Genomic DNA, 18,972 nt, shown 5'->3' with positions numbered 1-18,972 from the left:
ACTGACGTCCATCACATGCTCTCCATCACGAACCTGAATCTTGTCCAATAGAAAGGAGTTGCACTCCCTGAATGTGCTGCCACCAGAAATAGCATTGAGCAGGCTGTTGGTAAGTTCAAGCACTGCCTGATTCATTAAGGAGGAACTTTGCAGTACACCCTTGAACATGTTCCCAGATTTGTAGAAGTGTGCTGCATGCTGCATGACTTTACAATACTGAGGGATCAGCTCTTATCACCAGCTGGGCAGCAAGTAGTGGACAAAGTGCTGGTAAATGAGGAAAATCAAATCAGAGAGAGGAAGAACAGAACCAGCATCAACCACCTGTACTCCAAACTGCCACAGATCTCAGACAGCAGCTCGTCCAAGAATGCTTCACCCAAACTATTGCTCCCTTGAGAAGGGGTAATTAGGAATGGGCAATAAATGCTGGCCTAGCCAGCAATGCCACACCGCATAAAAGAATAAAACAAAATGTGTACAATAGCTATTAAGGAATAATTAAGAATCTCCCTTGTGGCACATCTTAATGCCTGACAGGTTTACCTGTGCCCATCCTCCAATGAGGTGCATCCCCTGTGGCTACTGTTTAAGAGTTGGAAGACTGCTGAGCATCCATGGAGGACACTATAGATGGTCATGGTGGCCGACCTCCTGCAGATCTGGAGGGCCAGACTGCGGACTGCAGCAACTCAACATGAGTGGAGACAGTCTGGCTCTACTTACTGTGTAGCACTAAAGGCACTGGCAGTGTGGGTGGTGGGGTGTAGGCAAGATGTCACCCTGAGGGAGGATAGCAGGTATCTCTCCTGTGGAGCCATGTCCATTCTCCTCATCACTTATAGCTGTAAACAAGGAGAGTGCAGGAGTAAGGGGATGATCTGGAAGCCCCTGTCAACTCTAACCCCCAGAGGGACGATGGTAGTCATTTGATATGATTGACCGTTGAATTCAGCAAGAGATTTCATCATAGTGTGTTCCACAGACTTCTTCATGGGAATGACCACTCACTCTATGTATAACATAATTGCCTCCATGTTTTATGAAAAGTCCTGAAACTGTTTGGAGCTGGACTGCTCCAAGCTGAGCTATTGTTCATAAGCTCACTGGCAGGCTGCCTAGTGCATCCACTATTTCCTGCTACATGCCCATCATCTTTCTTCAGCAGACTGGTGAGGGGAGTGGGGCAGATGCGGTCACAGAAGGAGCATTCACGTTGTGATCCCTGGCAGGCTTTGTTTAGCCTGCAAATCCTTCTACAATGCTACACCCAACTTCCCATCACCCAGATTTCCATAACCTGCATGGAACAGCGACAAGGGAAGGTATAGCAATGCAAGAAGAAGAAGCAGTAGACTGGGCTCTCAAAGTCAGCATCTCAGACCACCGCAGCAGAGTTCATTTGTGATTGTACCCTCTGGGGCGCTGGCACCTGTGGCATCCAATTACCCTGTCCAGCCTCTTGCCCTCTGTATCCAGGCATTCACCATGAGAAGACCCTGTTACCTACCCTCTAAAGTAAACATGTTATCAGTTACTGTGCTGGAGTTTGCTATGGTCAGATCAGGTGCTGGTGCATCTTCAGAAAAGATGGCCTACTCTTCTTGAAGTGGCACTTGACATTTCCGGCACTTGATTTTAAACGAAAGTAAAGGACAGGGTTTGAATATAATGTGAAGGTAAATCAGGGAGAGATGAATTGTTGCTGGAAGTAACCACAGGTCACCATGTAGCGTATTTAGGATGAGACTGTTGCGACATGAGTTCTGTGCGACATTGCCGTCAGAGTTGTCACTTGCCACAGCCATGACTCTCTCCCTACCTGCAGTAACCAGCATGTCTTTTCCCAATTTCCCAATGGGAAAGGGTGTAGATGTCTCCTCCAATCACCACCTCCTACCTTATGTTGTGTGCGAAATCCTCCTGCAATATAGACTGGAGCATGTTGGTGACAGCCCTGTGACACATTTTGAGAATGTGCCTGTCATAGTAGAACAGTTCATCTGTTGTTTCCAAGATGTGAAGTCTGGGGAGGTGAGGGTTGAAATACTGGTGCAGAGTGTGATTAGGAGGAGTATGAGGTGGGGCACATGATTGAAGGAGAATTAAATGTGGCAGACAGTTGTGAGCAGTGGGCTACAGGTGACACAACTGTGAAGAGAGATTATTTCAATTGACAGGCAAGATTCTTACCTTAGGAACACTGGTGAGGTCATTGAGTTTTTTTCTACGTTCACTTGGAGGGTGGGGAGACTGAAGATGAGATACCATTTTTGCAGAGCGGAGCAAATCGTCCAGTGAATTGTGGCACTCCATAACACATGTCACATCTCTTCCTCAGCACAAGTTACTAGATTTTTGTTTTACAAACTAATAGCTCACTAATTTTTTGCCTGTAAATTCTGGCCATTATATCTTCTTTCCTTTTCACTGATATTATCTGGCCTGTTGAATTTACCAGAAGTTTCAATTTTTTTCTTTATAACATTGCCAGCAATTGCACTTTTTTGTTCATCATTGAGATTTTTGAGCCCAAAACAAACAGAAGAGCAGAAAATGCTTTTGAAGGGAGGAACAGAAATCAAACCATGACTTTCGATAAGCAATGGCTAATGATGAGACCAAAAAAAAGTTATAGTCTGCACATTGGAATTAAAGAAACATTTTCCTCTCATCAGTAGCTCAGTCTTCAGGAAATCTATAGATAATTGAATTAGGTTCCATAAAAATCAATGGGTTAGATTTTGTTTGACAATGTGGTCAAATGAAATGTCATTCAAGAGCGATACATAAGGGGTGGCAAATCATATGTATTACCTCAAAGTCAAAGTGGCCACTTTTGGGTGCAGCTACACTCCTTTATTCTTTAACAGGATGTGGACATCGCTGATAAGGCCAGCATTTGTTGCCCATCCCTAACTGTCCTTGAACTAAGTGGCTTGCCATTGCAGAGGGCAGTGAAGAGTCAACCGCATTGCTGTGGACCTGGGGTCAGATGTAGGCCAGACCAGACAAGGACGGCAGATTTCCTTCCCTAAAGGGCAAAGAGTTTTTATGAAAATTGATGATATGGTCACCATCTCTGAGACTTGCTTTCAATTCCGGATTTATTGATTAAACTTAAATTCCACCAGCTACATGGTGGCGTTTGAACTATCCCCAGAGAAATGAGCCTGGGCCTCGAGATTGCTCATCCAACGACATCCCCACTATGTCACCATCTCCCCACTGCCATTTTTGATTTAGTGCAAAGAGGCTGATGCTGAAGTGGCAGGGCAACTCAGGCCATGGTCTGTCTCAGAGGTCAAGCAGTATCAGAGCAGTTACCTCTAAACATGCGGGTCTGACACTGGGTGGGGTATAACTCTAGCGCTCAGTGGCTCCCCTGAACAATCGAATGATTCCTAAATTTAAGGCAATTCTTCCTTCAATATTTTTAAGAACACAGATGTTCCCAGTGGCACTTTCAAAGTGTTTTCATCAGTTGGGAACGGAGGTCTGCCATGCCTATAGATATCTCTGCTGGCCCTGAATTTGATTGGGAACCAGAAGGTACAGACACGGTTACTGGCAGATCAGTAGCCAGCGTGTATATGGAGTCTTGGTGACCTATCTGTATTAATGCACTGACTGCAGTATTTCAAGATTAAACCCTGTACAATACCATATGATGAACTTGCTGCAGTTATTTGGCAACTGTCAATCCTTCTTAGTTAAGATCCAATTAGCTGGTACATCATTTCACATTGTAGCCAAGAGCTGGACCAGAATGGAGGAAGATTACCCCATCAACTCTAATGCCCTGATAGAAAAAAAGGTAACGCGATATAATTGGAAGCTGTACAATTCCTGCACAGATAACGCTATAAGAAGCCATGTGCATTGTGAGCTGAACTGACCCTGCAGATTTGCCATTGCTCCTTGCAGCTCTCTGCCTACCAGTGAGAATCTTACCGGGAAGATAGCGTAAGTATAGTCGGAGCCGTTTCTCCATCTGCAGTCTTCACATCTGCCACATTAAGATGGTGCACACGCTCTCCCCTAGCTGTGCCATAATCCTCACTACACCAATGTGACATGAATGGCGAAGCCTTTTTAAATATAGTCGTTACTCAGGTGACAGATTCATCTATTTGAAATGGTATACTAAGTTTTTTTTATTTTAAAAAGGATCAAACATCCTTTTCTTGGACCACAAATTGGCGTCCATCTTATTTTCCGCATGTGAATTTACAAGAGGCGACTGGGCTTTGGCACAGGGTGTCCTCGCCTTCCACTGTTTCTTTTCAAGAGCTGCTTTCTAAATTCTAGTCTTGTGACAGTGGAGTCTGGCAGAAGGGATTGGTAACGCCAGAGTTTGCAACGGCCAGAACTTGCGAACAGGCCCCAGCAATCAAATATAAAGAGGATGTTTAAAGAACCCCCAAAAAAAGAGTCATGTTTGTAGAAGGTCGTTTATCCTGCAGGAATTTTAAAATGCAAATATCAGAAGCAACCTAAGCAATAACGTTATGTAAGAACTTTGCTTAAAACACATGCCTATTAAATGTTAAAATCCATCACCATGCAACCTATTTGCAATTATGTTACTCTTGTTTTTCCTCGTATGTTTCAATCGGGCTTTTATCGCCAACCTCAAAAAACTCATGGAAACTGACTCCAGGTTGATTTCAGGATGTACAAAATGGATTAAAAAGAGAACTTTAAGTATTGGGTCTCCCAAGGTATTAGAGGTCGGAGACATTGGACCGTGACTGATGTCCAAGAGGCAGGATACTTCACTACAGGTTACTTTCTATGAACAACCGGTAGAAAAAGTAGGGAAAGCAACCTGAGGCACTGAGATGCAAAGATGCAGGCTTCAAAATGTGCCTGTGCCGCAGTAAAATGCTTCTGAAACTTCGTCCGAACCAATTCAGAGGACGAAACACACTGGGCTCTCACTCAGAACCTTACATTTTTCAAACAGAGCGATTTGGAATGAGCCCTAGTCTGCCACTTGTTACTTGTGTGGGGGGGGGGACCCGACACCCATCAGTGAAAGAACTCCCCTGTCCCCCCAAGCCCCAGGCTCCAGGAGCAGAGCTTTGAGAGCAAGTGTTTTTTTTCCATATATTGGGATCCCTGGACCGCTCGGCGGGGAACCTCACACTGGCACAAGCCTTGGTCAGCTCAAGTCCGCTCCGGGTCGGGAAAGGTTGAATTTTTAAATCGGTGCTTGTCCCCCACACACTCCATTGGGAAGGTTACTGCGCCGAATTTAGCGAATGGTCTGTCGCAATAACATCACTTTTTTTTTTATAAAACAAGGGCGGCTCACGGTCCGGGAACATTGCACCAACTCCTTTCACAAGGCTCGGTTACCTGCCAACTAAAGAAAGTCGTGTGTACGAACGAGAAGGTTCAAAAGCAGTGGGCTTTCCTGATCCGCATTGCAAAAAATCTGGTTGCAATTCGCGCCAGACCTGAAGGCTGCACCTCACAACCTGATGTATATGCGGTTTTCACAATCTCAAACTTAACAGCGCAGCCCCGGTGTAATGAATCAAACCCTATACACCTCAGAGTGTAAATGTTGATTATTCGCACCCCACCCCACCCCCATCGTCCCGTGAAAACCATTCCCCTGTTCGGGTGAATACACCCACCTCACTCACTACCTGGTATCCATCATAATCCCCATTCTTGATCCGATTCTGGCTGCATTTCTTGAATCCAATTGCCAACCACAATAGGATCAAATGAACGGGACAAAATACGCGTGGGCCATCCAACCAGCCCGTGTCATAAAGTTAGGCCTTTCATTCGGAAATGGCTCCCTGGCTATTGTGATCGAGGCATTGAAATTCACATAAAATAGAATCGATAGAGGTTTTCGGCTTATAAATTATATATCGTCCAATTTTCCTCACTGGCCTGCTAACCCTTGATCAAGACTCCCTTGGCCCTCAAAGTGCGTTGAGGTGTCAGCTGTGGCTCAGTTCATAGCACCCTCGCCTTTGAATCAGAGGGTTGTGGGTTCATGTCCCACTCCTGGAAAACCAAGGACTGTGATTGTACTCGAAAGAAGTTGCAATCTGTGACTGTTGATAACTCGAAAGAGTTGATACATTCCTCAAAGTGCGTTTGCAGCCGCTTTGATTTATCATGTAGACTCGCACTCTCTCTCTCTCTCTCCCCCCTCCAAAGACACACTAGAAAGAAGAGGGGTCCCTATACCATCACCCAGACTAAGGGGATTATGTAATGCCCTTAACCAGAATCCTTATTATTTTGTCCCCACACAAGTCACACACCCGTTTCAACTCTCTTGCAGAAAGAAAAGTTGGCAAAATGGAAAGTAAGCCCGTGTGAAGCACCAAAAGAACTTCGCGTTCAAGCAATTACATCAAAACGCAATTGAGAATGAGATCAAACGCAGAGGCGCATCAAGTCATTGAAGTTCAACACTTTCCCCCCCCCGCGAGCGTCACACGTAAAGGAAACCTGCAGATCAGAAAAAAAGTTTCAGAGTTCTTTTCCCAATGGAAATGCCCAGCCTGCCCCCTTGTAAAAAAGCCCCGAGGAGCTGGGAGGTTGGCACAGAAAGAAAGCGTGGCTTAATGAACAGAGTTAGAGTTTAAGGCCAGGGGATTTTTGTTGCTTCAGGCAGAAAGTCCGGCCGTGGAAATCGGAGTTCACACAAATGGAGAAAGGCTTATTTTAGTCGCAAAATAGTCTTGGCTGCAGTTGGAGTGATTGGGGGGGGGGGGGGGTGGGGGTGGGAGGGGAGAGCTCTTTATAAATTACCGACGATGTGAACGGAAATTGGCCCATGGTTAATGTGACATCCACCCAGTTTCTCTAACAAGTGTTACATTATTCTGGACTTGATTTGCTCTGAGAACGTAGAGAAAGACGCCAAGTAGAGTTGCTCCTTTCAGCCTGAAATTTGGCGTGTTGCGATATTCCCGCATTTCTATAAACATATAATCGCAAATCCCTTCTCCATGGGCGTGTGTACAGTCACAGTCCCGCCAAGTGCTTCCTTTGACCATATTATGTTGCCGTCTTGTGGTGCCTCCGGGAAACATATTCCCCCAAACCGCCAACTCGGAAGCGGAACTCAGATGGTTAGGCGCTGAGGGATAGGGCCAGGCCATTCAGCCCCTCCAGTCCCTTCCGCCATTCGCTTCGATCATGACTGATCTGCATCTTAACTTCATGCGCCAGTCCCGTTTCGAGATTCCTTTAGTGCCCTGTGCCTAAGGGGAAAAAATAATCTATCCATCTCAGCCGGGGTTTTCGAATGTCTTCCTGGAGAATTGAGGCTGGTCAGTTTTTGGTGAGTCCTCTGCGCTTTTGAGTAGTTTCCCGTTCAAGCACCTTGCGGAAGATTAAAGCGGTGTTTGCATTCGAGAGATCTCGGGTGTCGCTGTATCACCGTCTTTTGACTTTCAGTTTCGTGTTTCGCGTTGCTACTTAAAGTGGCCTAAGCAACGTGGGAGGTAGTGAAAACGCTCGGCCCAGCAATATCCCGACGGGCAAGTGACTGAGCAGTTCCAGAACACGGCAGCTTGACATCCTTTGGGTTCCAATCCCGATTCCAGGGAGTTGAGCCCAAAGTTGATGCTTGAAGCACCACAGTGTAGCAAGGAGCGTTGCACTGTCAGAGGGGTCGTCTTGAAGGGGTGGGGGTGAAGGCTGCCTTGCCGGTTCGGATGGACATTAAAAAGATCCCACGGGGTTCGGGGAGAGATTCAGGAAGTTTCCTGAAGATTAATTAATTTCACAGAAGCCTTGCCATTGCCCTCACCCAACATCACTGGAACAGATTATCTGGCCATTGGCTGTTTGGCAGATCTTGTCGGGCGCAACTGCCCTTCATACAAGGGAACAGTGGCTAGTCTCCAACTACCTGAGGTCGTGAACGGCGCTCTATAAATGCAGGGCCTTTCTATTTGCAAACACCTACTATGTACAAAACAGATACAAAGCAGACGCAACAACTCGGTGCTGCTAATCATTTCCTGCATTAAAGGTGCAATTATTGCCTTTTTTTCTTTGCAACCATTACGTTGCTACATAACCACAAATTTCCCCCAATCTATTTCCGTCAGGTACCGTCCGCACATCAAATAGTTGCCCTGTAACATTTTTTTAAAAAGCTCTGAATCTCGCGGTGACGTAACTGGTGCAGCCATTTCGCGTGTCTGTGGCCATATATATCATACATTGCCATTGGTACAGGTTGCGTTAACTAATGTGGTCCGGTACTTGGAGATTTATTAGGCCTGTGTCGCTATTAATGTCAGCCTTGCCAAAGATCTGAAATCTAAGTATCCAGTAATGGAAATAAAAGTGCTAGGGCGTGTGTAGTTGAGGGGAGGGGGAGGGAATAATCAGTAATACTGTACTGTTATTCACCACCTTCCCTGCGGCCAGAGCAATGGCAGAAAGGTAGAGATGAGGACAGCTAGCGGTCTTTACCTTCACAAAGAAGTGCAGAAAATACTAACGGTTGGACTCTCAGCTTGTATTCTATTCCTCCGAAAATCCTTCTATTGTGTCAATCAAGCAGATGGTTTGCAGGAAATATGGCTTAGCCCCAGTGACCGAAACTAATTTTAACTAGCTTTCCATCCATCTACGTTTGTTTTCTGCTTACCAAATAGCGCAAAACAGCTGGCCGGGCGAATTAAACCCATTAAAAGCACATTTATAATAAATTATATTCGCAAGAATGTTGTCCTTTGGCACTGAAAGGCAAAGCACGGGGACGGCGCATTTGAATGAAAATGTGGGCAACACTACCTTCTTAACATCGCCTGAAATTCTTAAAACATTTTACTAAATAGATTAACTCGACGATTGTTTGCTTCACATTTATCAGCTTCATTAAGTGAATGGGTGAACAAATATATTACACATGCATGGAAAGCTCTTTTGGCCGCACTTATTGTGCCCCAGCCTGACAGGTGGTTAACTGTTTTGGCGCAAAAGAAAAAATTGCGGGATCTTGACGAGAGAGCAGCGGATAGACGCCTGCGTGATTTGGCAAAGCTGCAAGGTAGCAAGTCCCACTTTTGTTGTGTTGCTCAGACCCTACCTCAGCTCGCTGCATCAAATCACCCCGAGAATTTTCACATGCTGCTCACACACAGAATGAGCTTTCATTTAAAGAGAGGGAGAAAAGAAAAACTCAAAAGGTGACAAGTTAGGATCCCGTTTATGGTCAAGAGGAACGAACGTAATTGAGTGACAGTCTCCATAAGAACATTTATTTTTGTTTTCTTCTTTTTAAAATTGAGATTGTTTGAAAGTTCTTCCAAGTGCAGATGAGATGATCTAAAGATGGACCCTTTCCGTGGGTCGGGCTTATTTATTCTGGGAGGAGAGGCCACTTTGTTGAAACCCTTTACACAGGGTTTCCCTTTGTGTGTCTCATCTCTGGAGGAATATGTCTTCTCGGGTTGCTGATCAGCCCTTGTTGTTGTTGGCAGATCGGTCATCATCTCACGTTGATGCATCAATCGCAGAGCCGGTGTCTTTACCCTGTCACTGCAAAAATGCGAGCCAGTCCCAAATACTGTGGAAAACCAACTCTGTGGGAGCATGAGGGGTTCCTTAAAGGGCATTCGTCAGGGCAAATGCAGACTCGCTGGCGTTTCCAGCTAGAATCGGCTAAAACTGCTAGTGAATATTTTTCTTTGCCCGATTTTAGTCATTTAGAATTATTGAAAGGGGGCATAATGGATACTATTAAAACGGGCTTCTGTGAGGTCAATTTGCATCCTCCTCCCTGAGACTCCCAGACCATAAACTTACCTGTCCCGCGAATTATAGTACCATTTTATAACACAGCTTCGGGGACCGTCTCATTTAATTTGCAACGACTGAAAAGCACTCATTTGGCAACAGGCTGTAAAACAACCCCAAAGGGGCCTTTAAAATGGATTAGTTTATGATCTATAATTGAGTTTCATCGCCCGTCATCGCTTTAGGATTAATTCCGAATTTATCAAATACATTTCGACATTAAAAAAATCCTTCTTTTTTTATGGAAGGGAGCAAGCACACAGCAGATTTCATAAAATAAGTGGAGGGAAGGAATTGGGAGCACTGTGGGTGGGTCTGGAGCCACGGTTGAAACATTTTGGATGGTCGAACGCGAAGTCTGGTGAGTGTTAAGTAACTGGGTCGGGAAATGACAGTTTTCAAGGGACCCCCCTTCACTCGGTAATCTGAAAATGGTTTGGTTTTTATATACACCTTCAACTGGCCTTAATTTAGACCCAATTAAAAAGCAGGAATACATTCACACCGTCTGAACCATTGATAAGAGTGGGTGACATTCTAGATGACAATAGTTGTGGAGTAAACTTATTTAATCGCTGCACGTTCACTGGGTCTGGTAACATCCAGTTTATGTAGAGGGTTCTGCAGATATATATAGATATATATAAAAGTTTTGGAGCGTCCTTGCCAGAAGATCTATTTGCTAAACTCAGAAAGACTAGCAGTTCTAATATACTTATCATCTTGCAGCTTGGTCACGGTTTGCTGCAAAGGTGATTTATTATTAAATGATGATATTTTAAGTGCGTTTGGTGAACGATGCAGCTTTAAATAAAACTTTTCGAGTGTGGTATGTGTGTGTGCGCGCGCGCGCGCGTAAATAGACGGTGCTAGTGTCCCTGCCTCGACCATACGCCTGCCAGACAATTTCATGGGGATAAAAGCTCTTGGATTGGATTTTTGAATCACAAGCCGAAGAAAACTTTTCTTCCGTAAACTGTTCTCTTTTTTTAAAAAAAAAAAATCCCTGTTCAGCCTTACAAAGAAACTGAGTGACTTTAAAAAAAATGGAGATAACTACCGTCAACATGAATGGCAGAAAGTACAAAAAGGACGAGCATAGGTCAAACAACATTAGTCACAGATCTTATCAGGGACCAGGGACTTCTAAAGAGATCCTTCAAAAATCTGTCGAAAATAAATCTCTCAGTCAAATTTCATTGCTGCTTATGCTTTATTTTACTTTGAATGCTTGTTTGGTTCTCTCTTTTTTTTTCTTAGTGCCGTTCAGAAATTTTTTGTTTTGCAAGTAGTGTCAAGAGTGTGGCACAGCCCTTATCGAAAGCAACGACATCCACGTGTGTCCCAGCATGGGTTTGACCCAACCTCCCAGTCAATGTCGTTATCCTGATTTAGTGCAAAGAAAACTGCCAGCAGTTGTCCTATACACAGGCACAACTGCCCAATTTATAGGTATAATGCGGAGTAAATCAACCCAACAGACCTAATAATTACTGGAAAACAAAACTATCAGGCAACTGCAGCAAAAGGGTTGATCTTAAGCGGCGGACCCACGCCATTTCCCCAGATGCCTTTTGGGCAATCAATCGGACATATTATTTTTTTGTGGGGGTGGTGGGGGTGGTGGTTCTCCAGCTTCGAGTACGTTCTATTTTACCACATGAAGGATTCAATTCAATCGTTATGTCGTCTCTGAGGTCCTGAGCTAATGTTCTGCCCCAGTCCACCCGCTGACGTTTAGAGATCATTGGCATAGACCATCAATCGTTCAACTGGCATAAAATTCATTTCACCGCATCGCTCTCATATTATCAATCTAATCCTGGGTGTCTGTCAATTGTTTGCTTATCGAAGCATTTTAGACTTAGGCCGTGAGAATCTCATTTATGCATTTTCTCTTTTCTACGTACTTTTATCAGAAAGTTTTTACAGAATTGGTGTGACTAATTCAAGTGTCAGTTGCCTTACAAAAAGCTAACAATTTTGGTGAATTTAGAGAAAAAAAATGAATGCTTCAAGAATGCTTCTGTCCCCCCCAATCCCTCGTCTCTCTCCCACATTCGCATCCACAGTTAGTTAAAATAGCAAATGGCTAACACCGTTGTTATTTTCAGGTAGAAAGGTTTACTCAAGTAATTTACGACGTGTTTGATAATGCGACAAGGGCCCGTTTATACCTGGCAAAATGCAATGCACTCAGATAGGAGTACTGCATAAGGTGTATCCAAAATGCTTCATTAAAGGACATGCAGATCAAATTTAGCCAATGAAAGGCTTTAAGTTGCGTAAGAAGCAACATTTCCTGAAACTATTTCGATGCATGCCTGAGAGATGTCTGTTGACGGGCAGTTCACAGCATTAGGTTGCACAACAGGGAGTTTGCATTTTACCTGTTAACCATCCCAAACCCCCTACAAGTGCCATTTGATGAGAACGCTTTTTTGGGGGGGGGGGTCAAACCGATCCGAAGTTGGCCCGCTACTTTCCAAGTTAGGCATTTAATTTTGTGTGGCAGAAAATTCAAATTCAATGTTTAAAAGTCTTGAATGTTGAATTTTCCTCTTTTTTTCTTTGCATGTCGTCTCTCAGGTTTCCTGATGCCAGCGCCTAAAACCTCAGGACTTCACTCACAACCAAACCGATTAGTGCTTCAGTACAGCTTCTGCAGTATATATTTTGCACAGAGTGACAACGTGATCCGAAATGTATAACGTGGCTGGAGATCGAATCACGTATTCAATTCGTTAACGTGACTGCAGTTATCTTGCAAAACGGGCTTTATATACTTTAAAATAAATTAATATCTCTCCTGAACTCCATTGCTGAAGTTCAGAAGCATTTTTTTTTTGTCCCTCACTGAGTTTAAACCGCGCACGCACTTTTGTCTGTTGCGTTGACACAGGAACACGAGGATAATCTACAGCTGACGCAGGACACTGTGCAGCGGGAGAGAGAGAGAGAGAGAAAAACGTATTTTCTACAGGAATAAAGCTGCTGAAAGTCGGCTAATACGATTTTTGAAGCATTGTGTTGAGTAAATAAAAAAAAAACAGCTGATGGTGACAGTTGATGCAGTTGCCGCGGTTAATAGGATAATATGGCTGTTGCCCACTTTCACCGCATATTGAAAGATTAGAGGACTTTTTCTAGAATATAATATTCGACACATCTGTTCTGGCGCTGAAGAGCAATGTGATCGATTTTGGAATCATGCAACAGGCAGGCTTTGTTCTTTATCAGAAAGGCTGCAAGCCTTTTTAAAACGTATTAACTGTTTGGTCAAATGTCTTTAAACACATAGGACACATTAAGCATTGTCCTCCTCTACCATATGTTGTAAATTAACACTTTCTAATATAGTGCTTTGTACCCGTTTTTTCTTTGGTCTTGTATGGCAACGTTTTCGTACGGAAGTTTCAGCGTTCCTGCTTGGGTTGGTTTTGAGGAGGGAGCACCATAGATGGATCAAATCGTACCTTCCCCACATGTAAGCAAGATGTATTATCCGTATCCTAAATTTTGCTTTTGTGATAATCTGTGTCACTTTTAAATCATTAACTAGTTTATTTACTTGTAGAACACAGTAGGACAAACAAGAAGACAGTTGAAGAAGACAGTTAAGCTTGCTGGACCGTTAAGAGTCCAAACTCTATTTTATTATATTTTAGCTCATAATAATTTTTCTTGAAAATTGTATATAAATATATAAATATTTTACTTCCCTTAGTTAAGGACAATCTTGCAGTTTAAACGTCTCACTCTTGCCACCCCAAGGTACCATTCACAAGGAGATTATAGTGTAAGATATGAATATTTATTGGCCAGTTTTGTAGGCACAGCGGGGGTAGCAAATAAATTTAGTGCTTTCTTTTCATAATTCCTTTCAAACGAGGAAAATGTCATTGGAAACTTGGAAAATTGTCTTTTAATTAGCCCGTGTGTATCGCACCCAAACAAAACCCGCTCAAACCCTTCAGCAATGTATTCAAAAGAGGCGGTCAGTATTCAGAATTAATGGCTACACCTTCTTTGTTGAAGCTCCATTGTGATTGCTTGCTTATGAAGTCTAATCCAATCATAAATTGCTCTAATGGACCAATCGGCGAGCCAGAAGCTCGGAGTAAAAGAAGCTCATGTAGAGAACTTTGTTGAACTTCATTGTGAGAGCTGTCACATATGAAAAGACTTACCGAGGCTGGCCACTATAAAACACATCAGGCATAAGGAGACGATGGTAGAAAAGTGCTGGAGCTGCTAGTTGGATCTTACTGAAAGGAAAGTTGGTGGGGGGGGGGGGAGGTAAAAAGCTCTCTGCCGAACAGGACTGATTGGAACTTTCTCTCTTTCTCCCTCTCACCTTCTGCAGAAATGATGTTCCCAAGTGTGATTGCTCCTTCAGCAATGTACCCGGGCCTCTTGCGGCCAACCCCGACTCTCACTTTGCCCCAGTCTCTACAGTCCGCCTTTTCTTCCCATGCAATGGGGGCCAGCTTCCTGGTGGAGGATCTGTTGAGGATCAGCCGGCCCACCAGCTACCTGCCCCGATCTGTGTCCGCCACCCTCTCTCCGCCAGCTTCTGGGTCCACCACCAGCCCAAGCCCAGTGACAACAGAACAAGTCAGTATCGCCAGCTCTGTCACAAGTGGAATATGCTCGCCACACAACTCCAATTCTCCAAGCAACGATTCCAATTACCTAAAGTTTGGCGTCCACGCCATACTCTCGTCAACCCCAAGAACCGGTGAGTGTCCTCTCTCAGTGTCAATCAAAAGAACAATGCGGTCATATGCTAATATTGTTTACGTATTGCGGACGAAGTTTTAATTCATGCTCCCGCCCTATTTTGTAAGGACAGTTTGATCCCCTTTCTGTAACATTTCAAACGGAATAAGGGCAGTTTCAAGTAAAAGAACCACACACAAAAAAAAACTGGTCTTGATTGATTTATGCACCTGATTTCTGAAATCTTCGCCAACGGATCGTCAATCCGTGTCAGTATTTGGGTCCTGAAGTGCAGTTTATTGTTATCTAAATACGTGAGCGTATCTAAATACAGCATTTGGTAATCTGAACAAAATAGAAGATTACCTCAGTGCAGCACATTGTCATTTCAATACAATATAAGATGACCTAAGTAATCTGTGGTTATCTAGAGGTCTGTATATGTGTTTATGTAAATAATTTATAAGGTTATCTAAGTGAGGGAAGGGCATGTAAATACGTCTGAGATTAGCCAAATGATACCAAAAGTTTTCATAAAGTCTGTGCTTGTCCTTTCCCAAATGGCTCTAAGTTGTTTGTCTTGAGCTAAGTAGGGGTGTGTGATTAAAGTACACGTTCTCGGGGGTTGAAACTTTAATCCTTGTGTTATTTTGCAGAATCGTCTCACCCGTTGATCCAAGGGCTTTCGCCGAAGGCTTTCTGCTTCCCTTACTTTGAAGGCTCCTTCCAACCCTTCCTCCGCTCCTCGTACTTGCCAGGTGAGCCTCCTGTGATTTCTCCCCCCCTCCCTCTCCCACCCCCTCCCTCCCTCCCTCCACTGCTGCCCGTGGTCCTCTCGCTTCACGCATATTTAATCAATATTTTGCAGCCCGTCCCGGGGGTTAGAGTGTAGTTCAGAGGTTGTTAGAAGTACAACGGTTCGGAATCAGTCTCGGTTATTTGATGCCCTATTTAGCACATGCAGTGACGGTTGACATTCTGCTCTGATTCCATGATCTACAAATTAGCACGAATTGTCACGCACTAAGTTCGAGGCGGGTCCATTCTCAGAGGGGCTGCTGGCTTCTCTTCACGGCTGCAGTTTTCCCACAGAGCGCTGCAGTTCACCAATGATTCCTAACAAAGCTTTGAGGACCATGACCAATCGCCGCTTCATTTTGAGCAACCACACGCAGTCTCAGCACCAGAGAGCTTTCCACCTCCACCTCCCCACTCCCCCCACCCTCTCCCAACCTCCCCACACACACCCCCTCCCCACCCCCCACCCCAACCTCCTCACAGCCCCCCCACAACCCCACCCCCAGGCTGTGGAGAGTCATTTTATTTTACATTTACCAGTGCCCTGATTATATCGCCGACACATGAGTCTCCCTATTAACAAGTAGCCAAAGATTCAGTTCACTGCCGCACAGAAGTGCAGAGCCCGGAAGACTCACAAAACAAGTCACCCATTAGAATCTAAATGCATCGGAGTGAACGAGTGCTTTCTATTCAACTGATTCATATTCAGATTGGCAGAGTAACAGCAACATAACTTTTTTTGCAGCAAGACTAAACATTCATGGGAAGATGAAGATTTAGCATTTTCATGGCTCGCCCAGTTCGACAAATTGAATCAAATTCGTGTTCAAAAGTGCTAGTTTTTCGCTTGTTCAAAGTCATGTTAAAGTTTTGAACTAATAATTTATTCACCCTGTACTCTAGTTTCAAACCATGTACTTATCCAATTTCTTTGCCTACTTATATTGCCCACTCAGCTGGAATTCCCAGAGGAAATAGCCCGAAATATCTGATGTAAGCATTCTGCTTCTCATTAAACAGCATCCCCCTCTTTTTTGTCCGATATAGCATTTCCATTTCACTAGCCCCTGACAGCTTCCACATTTAATTGACATGTCTCACACAGCTTAACGTTACCAAACGAAGCTTCGTTCAAACTGTTGGGACTTTCGCCGCCTTTATTCACGAGCTGGACGTTTTTTTATAAAAAAAAACCACAACTAGGAGTGTTTGAGCTTTTTAAATAGCTTTTCATCTCCATTTAATGAAAATGTTTTGAGAGGGGGAAAAGGGCCCGCAGTAATCAGTATTCGCACAATGATCTTGGCATGCAGTTCGTTTAAGATTGTGAATGTGTAAATTTCTTTTGTTCCAATAATATATGGCTTTAGCGGCCTGTCCTCAGTCTTTTTCTGTTAGTTCATTACTACACAATTACCATTCACGCTTCATTAGAATTTCTGTCTGCTATTAGCTATCAGAAGGAGAAACTCTCCCTTTTTTAAAAAAAAGTCACACCAACACCATTTGAAACCAGCGAATGTGCTCAATATAAGTTCATCAGCTATTCCTCGCTGAATTCACACAAAACGCGTGCCAGTGAATTTATTTTCCAGTGTGCAACTCAAGGGTCTAAGTTAGAGATAAGGTGCAAACATAACTCCCGTTTGAAATTACTTAGAGCCTGTTACCAGGATTAACTTCGAAGTATATTTGGGCTCACTGGACGTTTATAATCTTTGAAGTGTATAATGCAAACTTTTAATCGAATTAGGGCTCATTGTTGCGCCTAGCTTCCCAAAAGGTTATATCCCAGGTGTTTTCCCAATCTTCCTCACTGAAGTAAAACAATTCCTATGTTCCTTCCTCAGCCTCTTCCTCCGTGGTCCCCATCCCTGGTACATTCTCTTGGCCACTCGCCGCTCGGGGCAAGCCCAGGAGAGGGATGCTCCGTCGGGCTGTTTTCTCGGATGTGCAACGGAAAGCTTTGGAGAAGATGTTTCAAAAACAGAAGTACATCAGCAAGCCAGATAGACGCAAACTGGCAGCCAAATTGGGACTGAAAGATTCCCAGGTGATTTACAGTCGACATTCTCTCTATCAGTCACATTCACACTCCTCTTGAAAACCTGTCAGGGGCCCTCTCTCCCCCTCCTTCAGTCGCGTGTAACTCGTCTGATCATCTCACCTTTCCCGAAGTATCTTAAAACAAACTTTACCGCTTTTCTTTTTTTTTAAAAAAAACACAGGTGAAGATTTGGTTTCAGAACAGAAGAATGAAATGGAGGAATTCTAAAGAAAGGGAGCTGCTCTCCGCTGGCGGCTGTCGAGAGCAGACGTTACCCACGAAGTTAAACCCTCACCCGGACCTCAGCGACGTGGGGAAGAAGTCACCCTGCAGGCTCCACTCAGGGGACGAGGAGGAGACGGGAGACAGGGACAGTCCCAAATCTTCCATATGTCAGTCGCCAGACTACAAGAGCCTGGACAGCATGGACACACACCTTCGCCTCCTGTCACACCAACACACTGGCCAGCACACGTATTTCTCAGAGGAAGAGGAAGAAATAACCGTTTCATAAACTTATCTCCTCCAGATCGTTTTGCGAATGGACTTTTTCATCGGTTGCAAAGTCGGAGGGGGAAAATCCGAATCTTTATGTGCCCGAACTGCTGTCTGTGCACAGCTTCAGTAATCTGTACACAGTTTTTTTTTGTACAAATTATGCGAGTTGTATGAATATTTTATACCAAGATTATTATGAATGACTATACGTATAGTTTGATTAGATTTTAATTAAAAGTTTGCAAACTTTTTAATGACTTAACTTGAAATTGTAGACTTTTGAGGTCATAACTTATAAAGAAAGTTTTTATTTTGCATTCTGCAGTGTATAGGTGCACAATGTTTATATCATAAACGTTTTGTATAATACCAATTAAAAAGTAGACATTATGAGATGCGTTTAAAAAGATAGAAGTTGTGTCTGTCAGAGCTATTTTCACTGTTTTGCTTCGGGGAATCTCATACCAAAGGCAGCCCTGAAGTAGCCGGTGTGACAGGGAGTGGGTAATCGGGTAGGTCATAGGAAACCCTTCAACTTAACCCAGATAGATATAATGGTCTGATACACATTCCCGGGAGAAAGTTACCACAATTAGTTTTTTCCCCCTGAAATCATGAACTTAAAATAACATACCCTGCTTAATTTAATGGAACACACCTTTCTCAGAAACGTCCCAAAGAGATTCACAGGCAATAATAATAAAAACAGAAAGTGTAGGAAAAACTCAGCAGGTCTGGCGGTTTCCGCTGAGAAAGAAGCAGAGTTAACCTTCCCAATCCGACATGACTCTTCCTCAGGGCCTGAACCACTCGGAGGTTCTGAAGAAGTCACATTGGACTGGAAGCACAGGGCGGGGTTTTACAGCCTCGCCCACCCCTGGATCATCCAGTCCCGCCGCCGAATCTCCCCCCCCCAACCCCCCGGCGTGTCCCGCCACGACGGGGCCAGAAAAGCCTGGCCAATGGATGGAAATTTATGGCCGGTCATGACGGGTTGGGGGGGCGGGTGTGCCCTAAAATGCCTCAAGCTGTTCAAAAGTCCATTTACTTCTCATAGACTCACAGCGCAGAAGGAGGCCATTTGGCCCATCATGTCCACATTGGTC

The 18,972-nt window shown here is 44.1% G+C and overlaps 1 protein-coding gene across 2 annotated transcripts; it reads left to right on the top strand.

The window, feature by feature from the left end:
- The first annotated feature begins 7,095 nt into the window (after nt 1-7,095).
- dbx1a (developing brain homeobox 1a) lies at nt 7,096-18,274 on the top strand. Of its 2 annotated transcripts, XM_078547895.1 has the most exons (5): nt 7,096-7,324; nt 14,165-14,539; nt 15,177-15,278; nt 17,172-17,374; nt 17,550-18,274. In XM_078547895.1, the coding sequence occupies exons 2-5, from the start codon at nt 14,167-14,169 to the stop codon at nt 17,880-17,882; spliced, it is 1,011 nt and encodes a 336-aa protein (XP_078404021.1). In that variant the 5' UTR covers nt 7,096-7,324; nt 14,165-14,166; the 3' UTR covers nt 17,883-18,274. The 2 variants fall into 2 exon arrangements, with proteins under 2 accessions (XP_078404021.1, XP_078404022.1); XM_078547896.1 differs by lacking the exon at nt 7,096-7,324 and having other exon boundaries at nt 14,034-14,539.
- Nucleotides 18,275-18,972: the final 698 nt, after the last annotated feature.

This window comes from Cetorhinus maximus, chromosome 9 (genome assembly GCF_964194155.1).
Source record: "Cetorhinus maximus chromosome 9, sCetMax3.hap1.1, whole genome shotgun sequence".
In the NCBI taxonomy this organism is placed as follows: Eukaryota; Metazoa; Chordata; class Chondrichthyes; order Lamniformes; family Cetorhinidae; genus Cetorhinus; species Cetorhinus maximus.
Note: the sequence above shows the minus strand (reverse complement) of the source record. Positions and strands in the feature narration are given on the sequence as shown.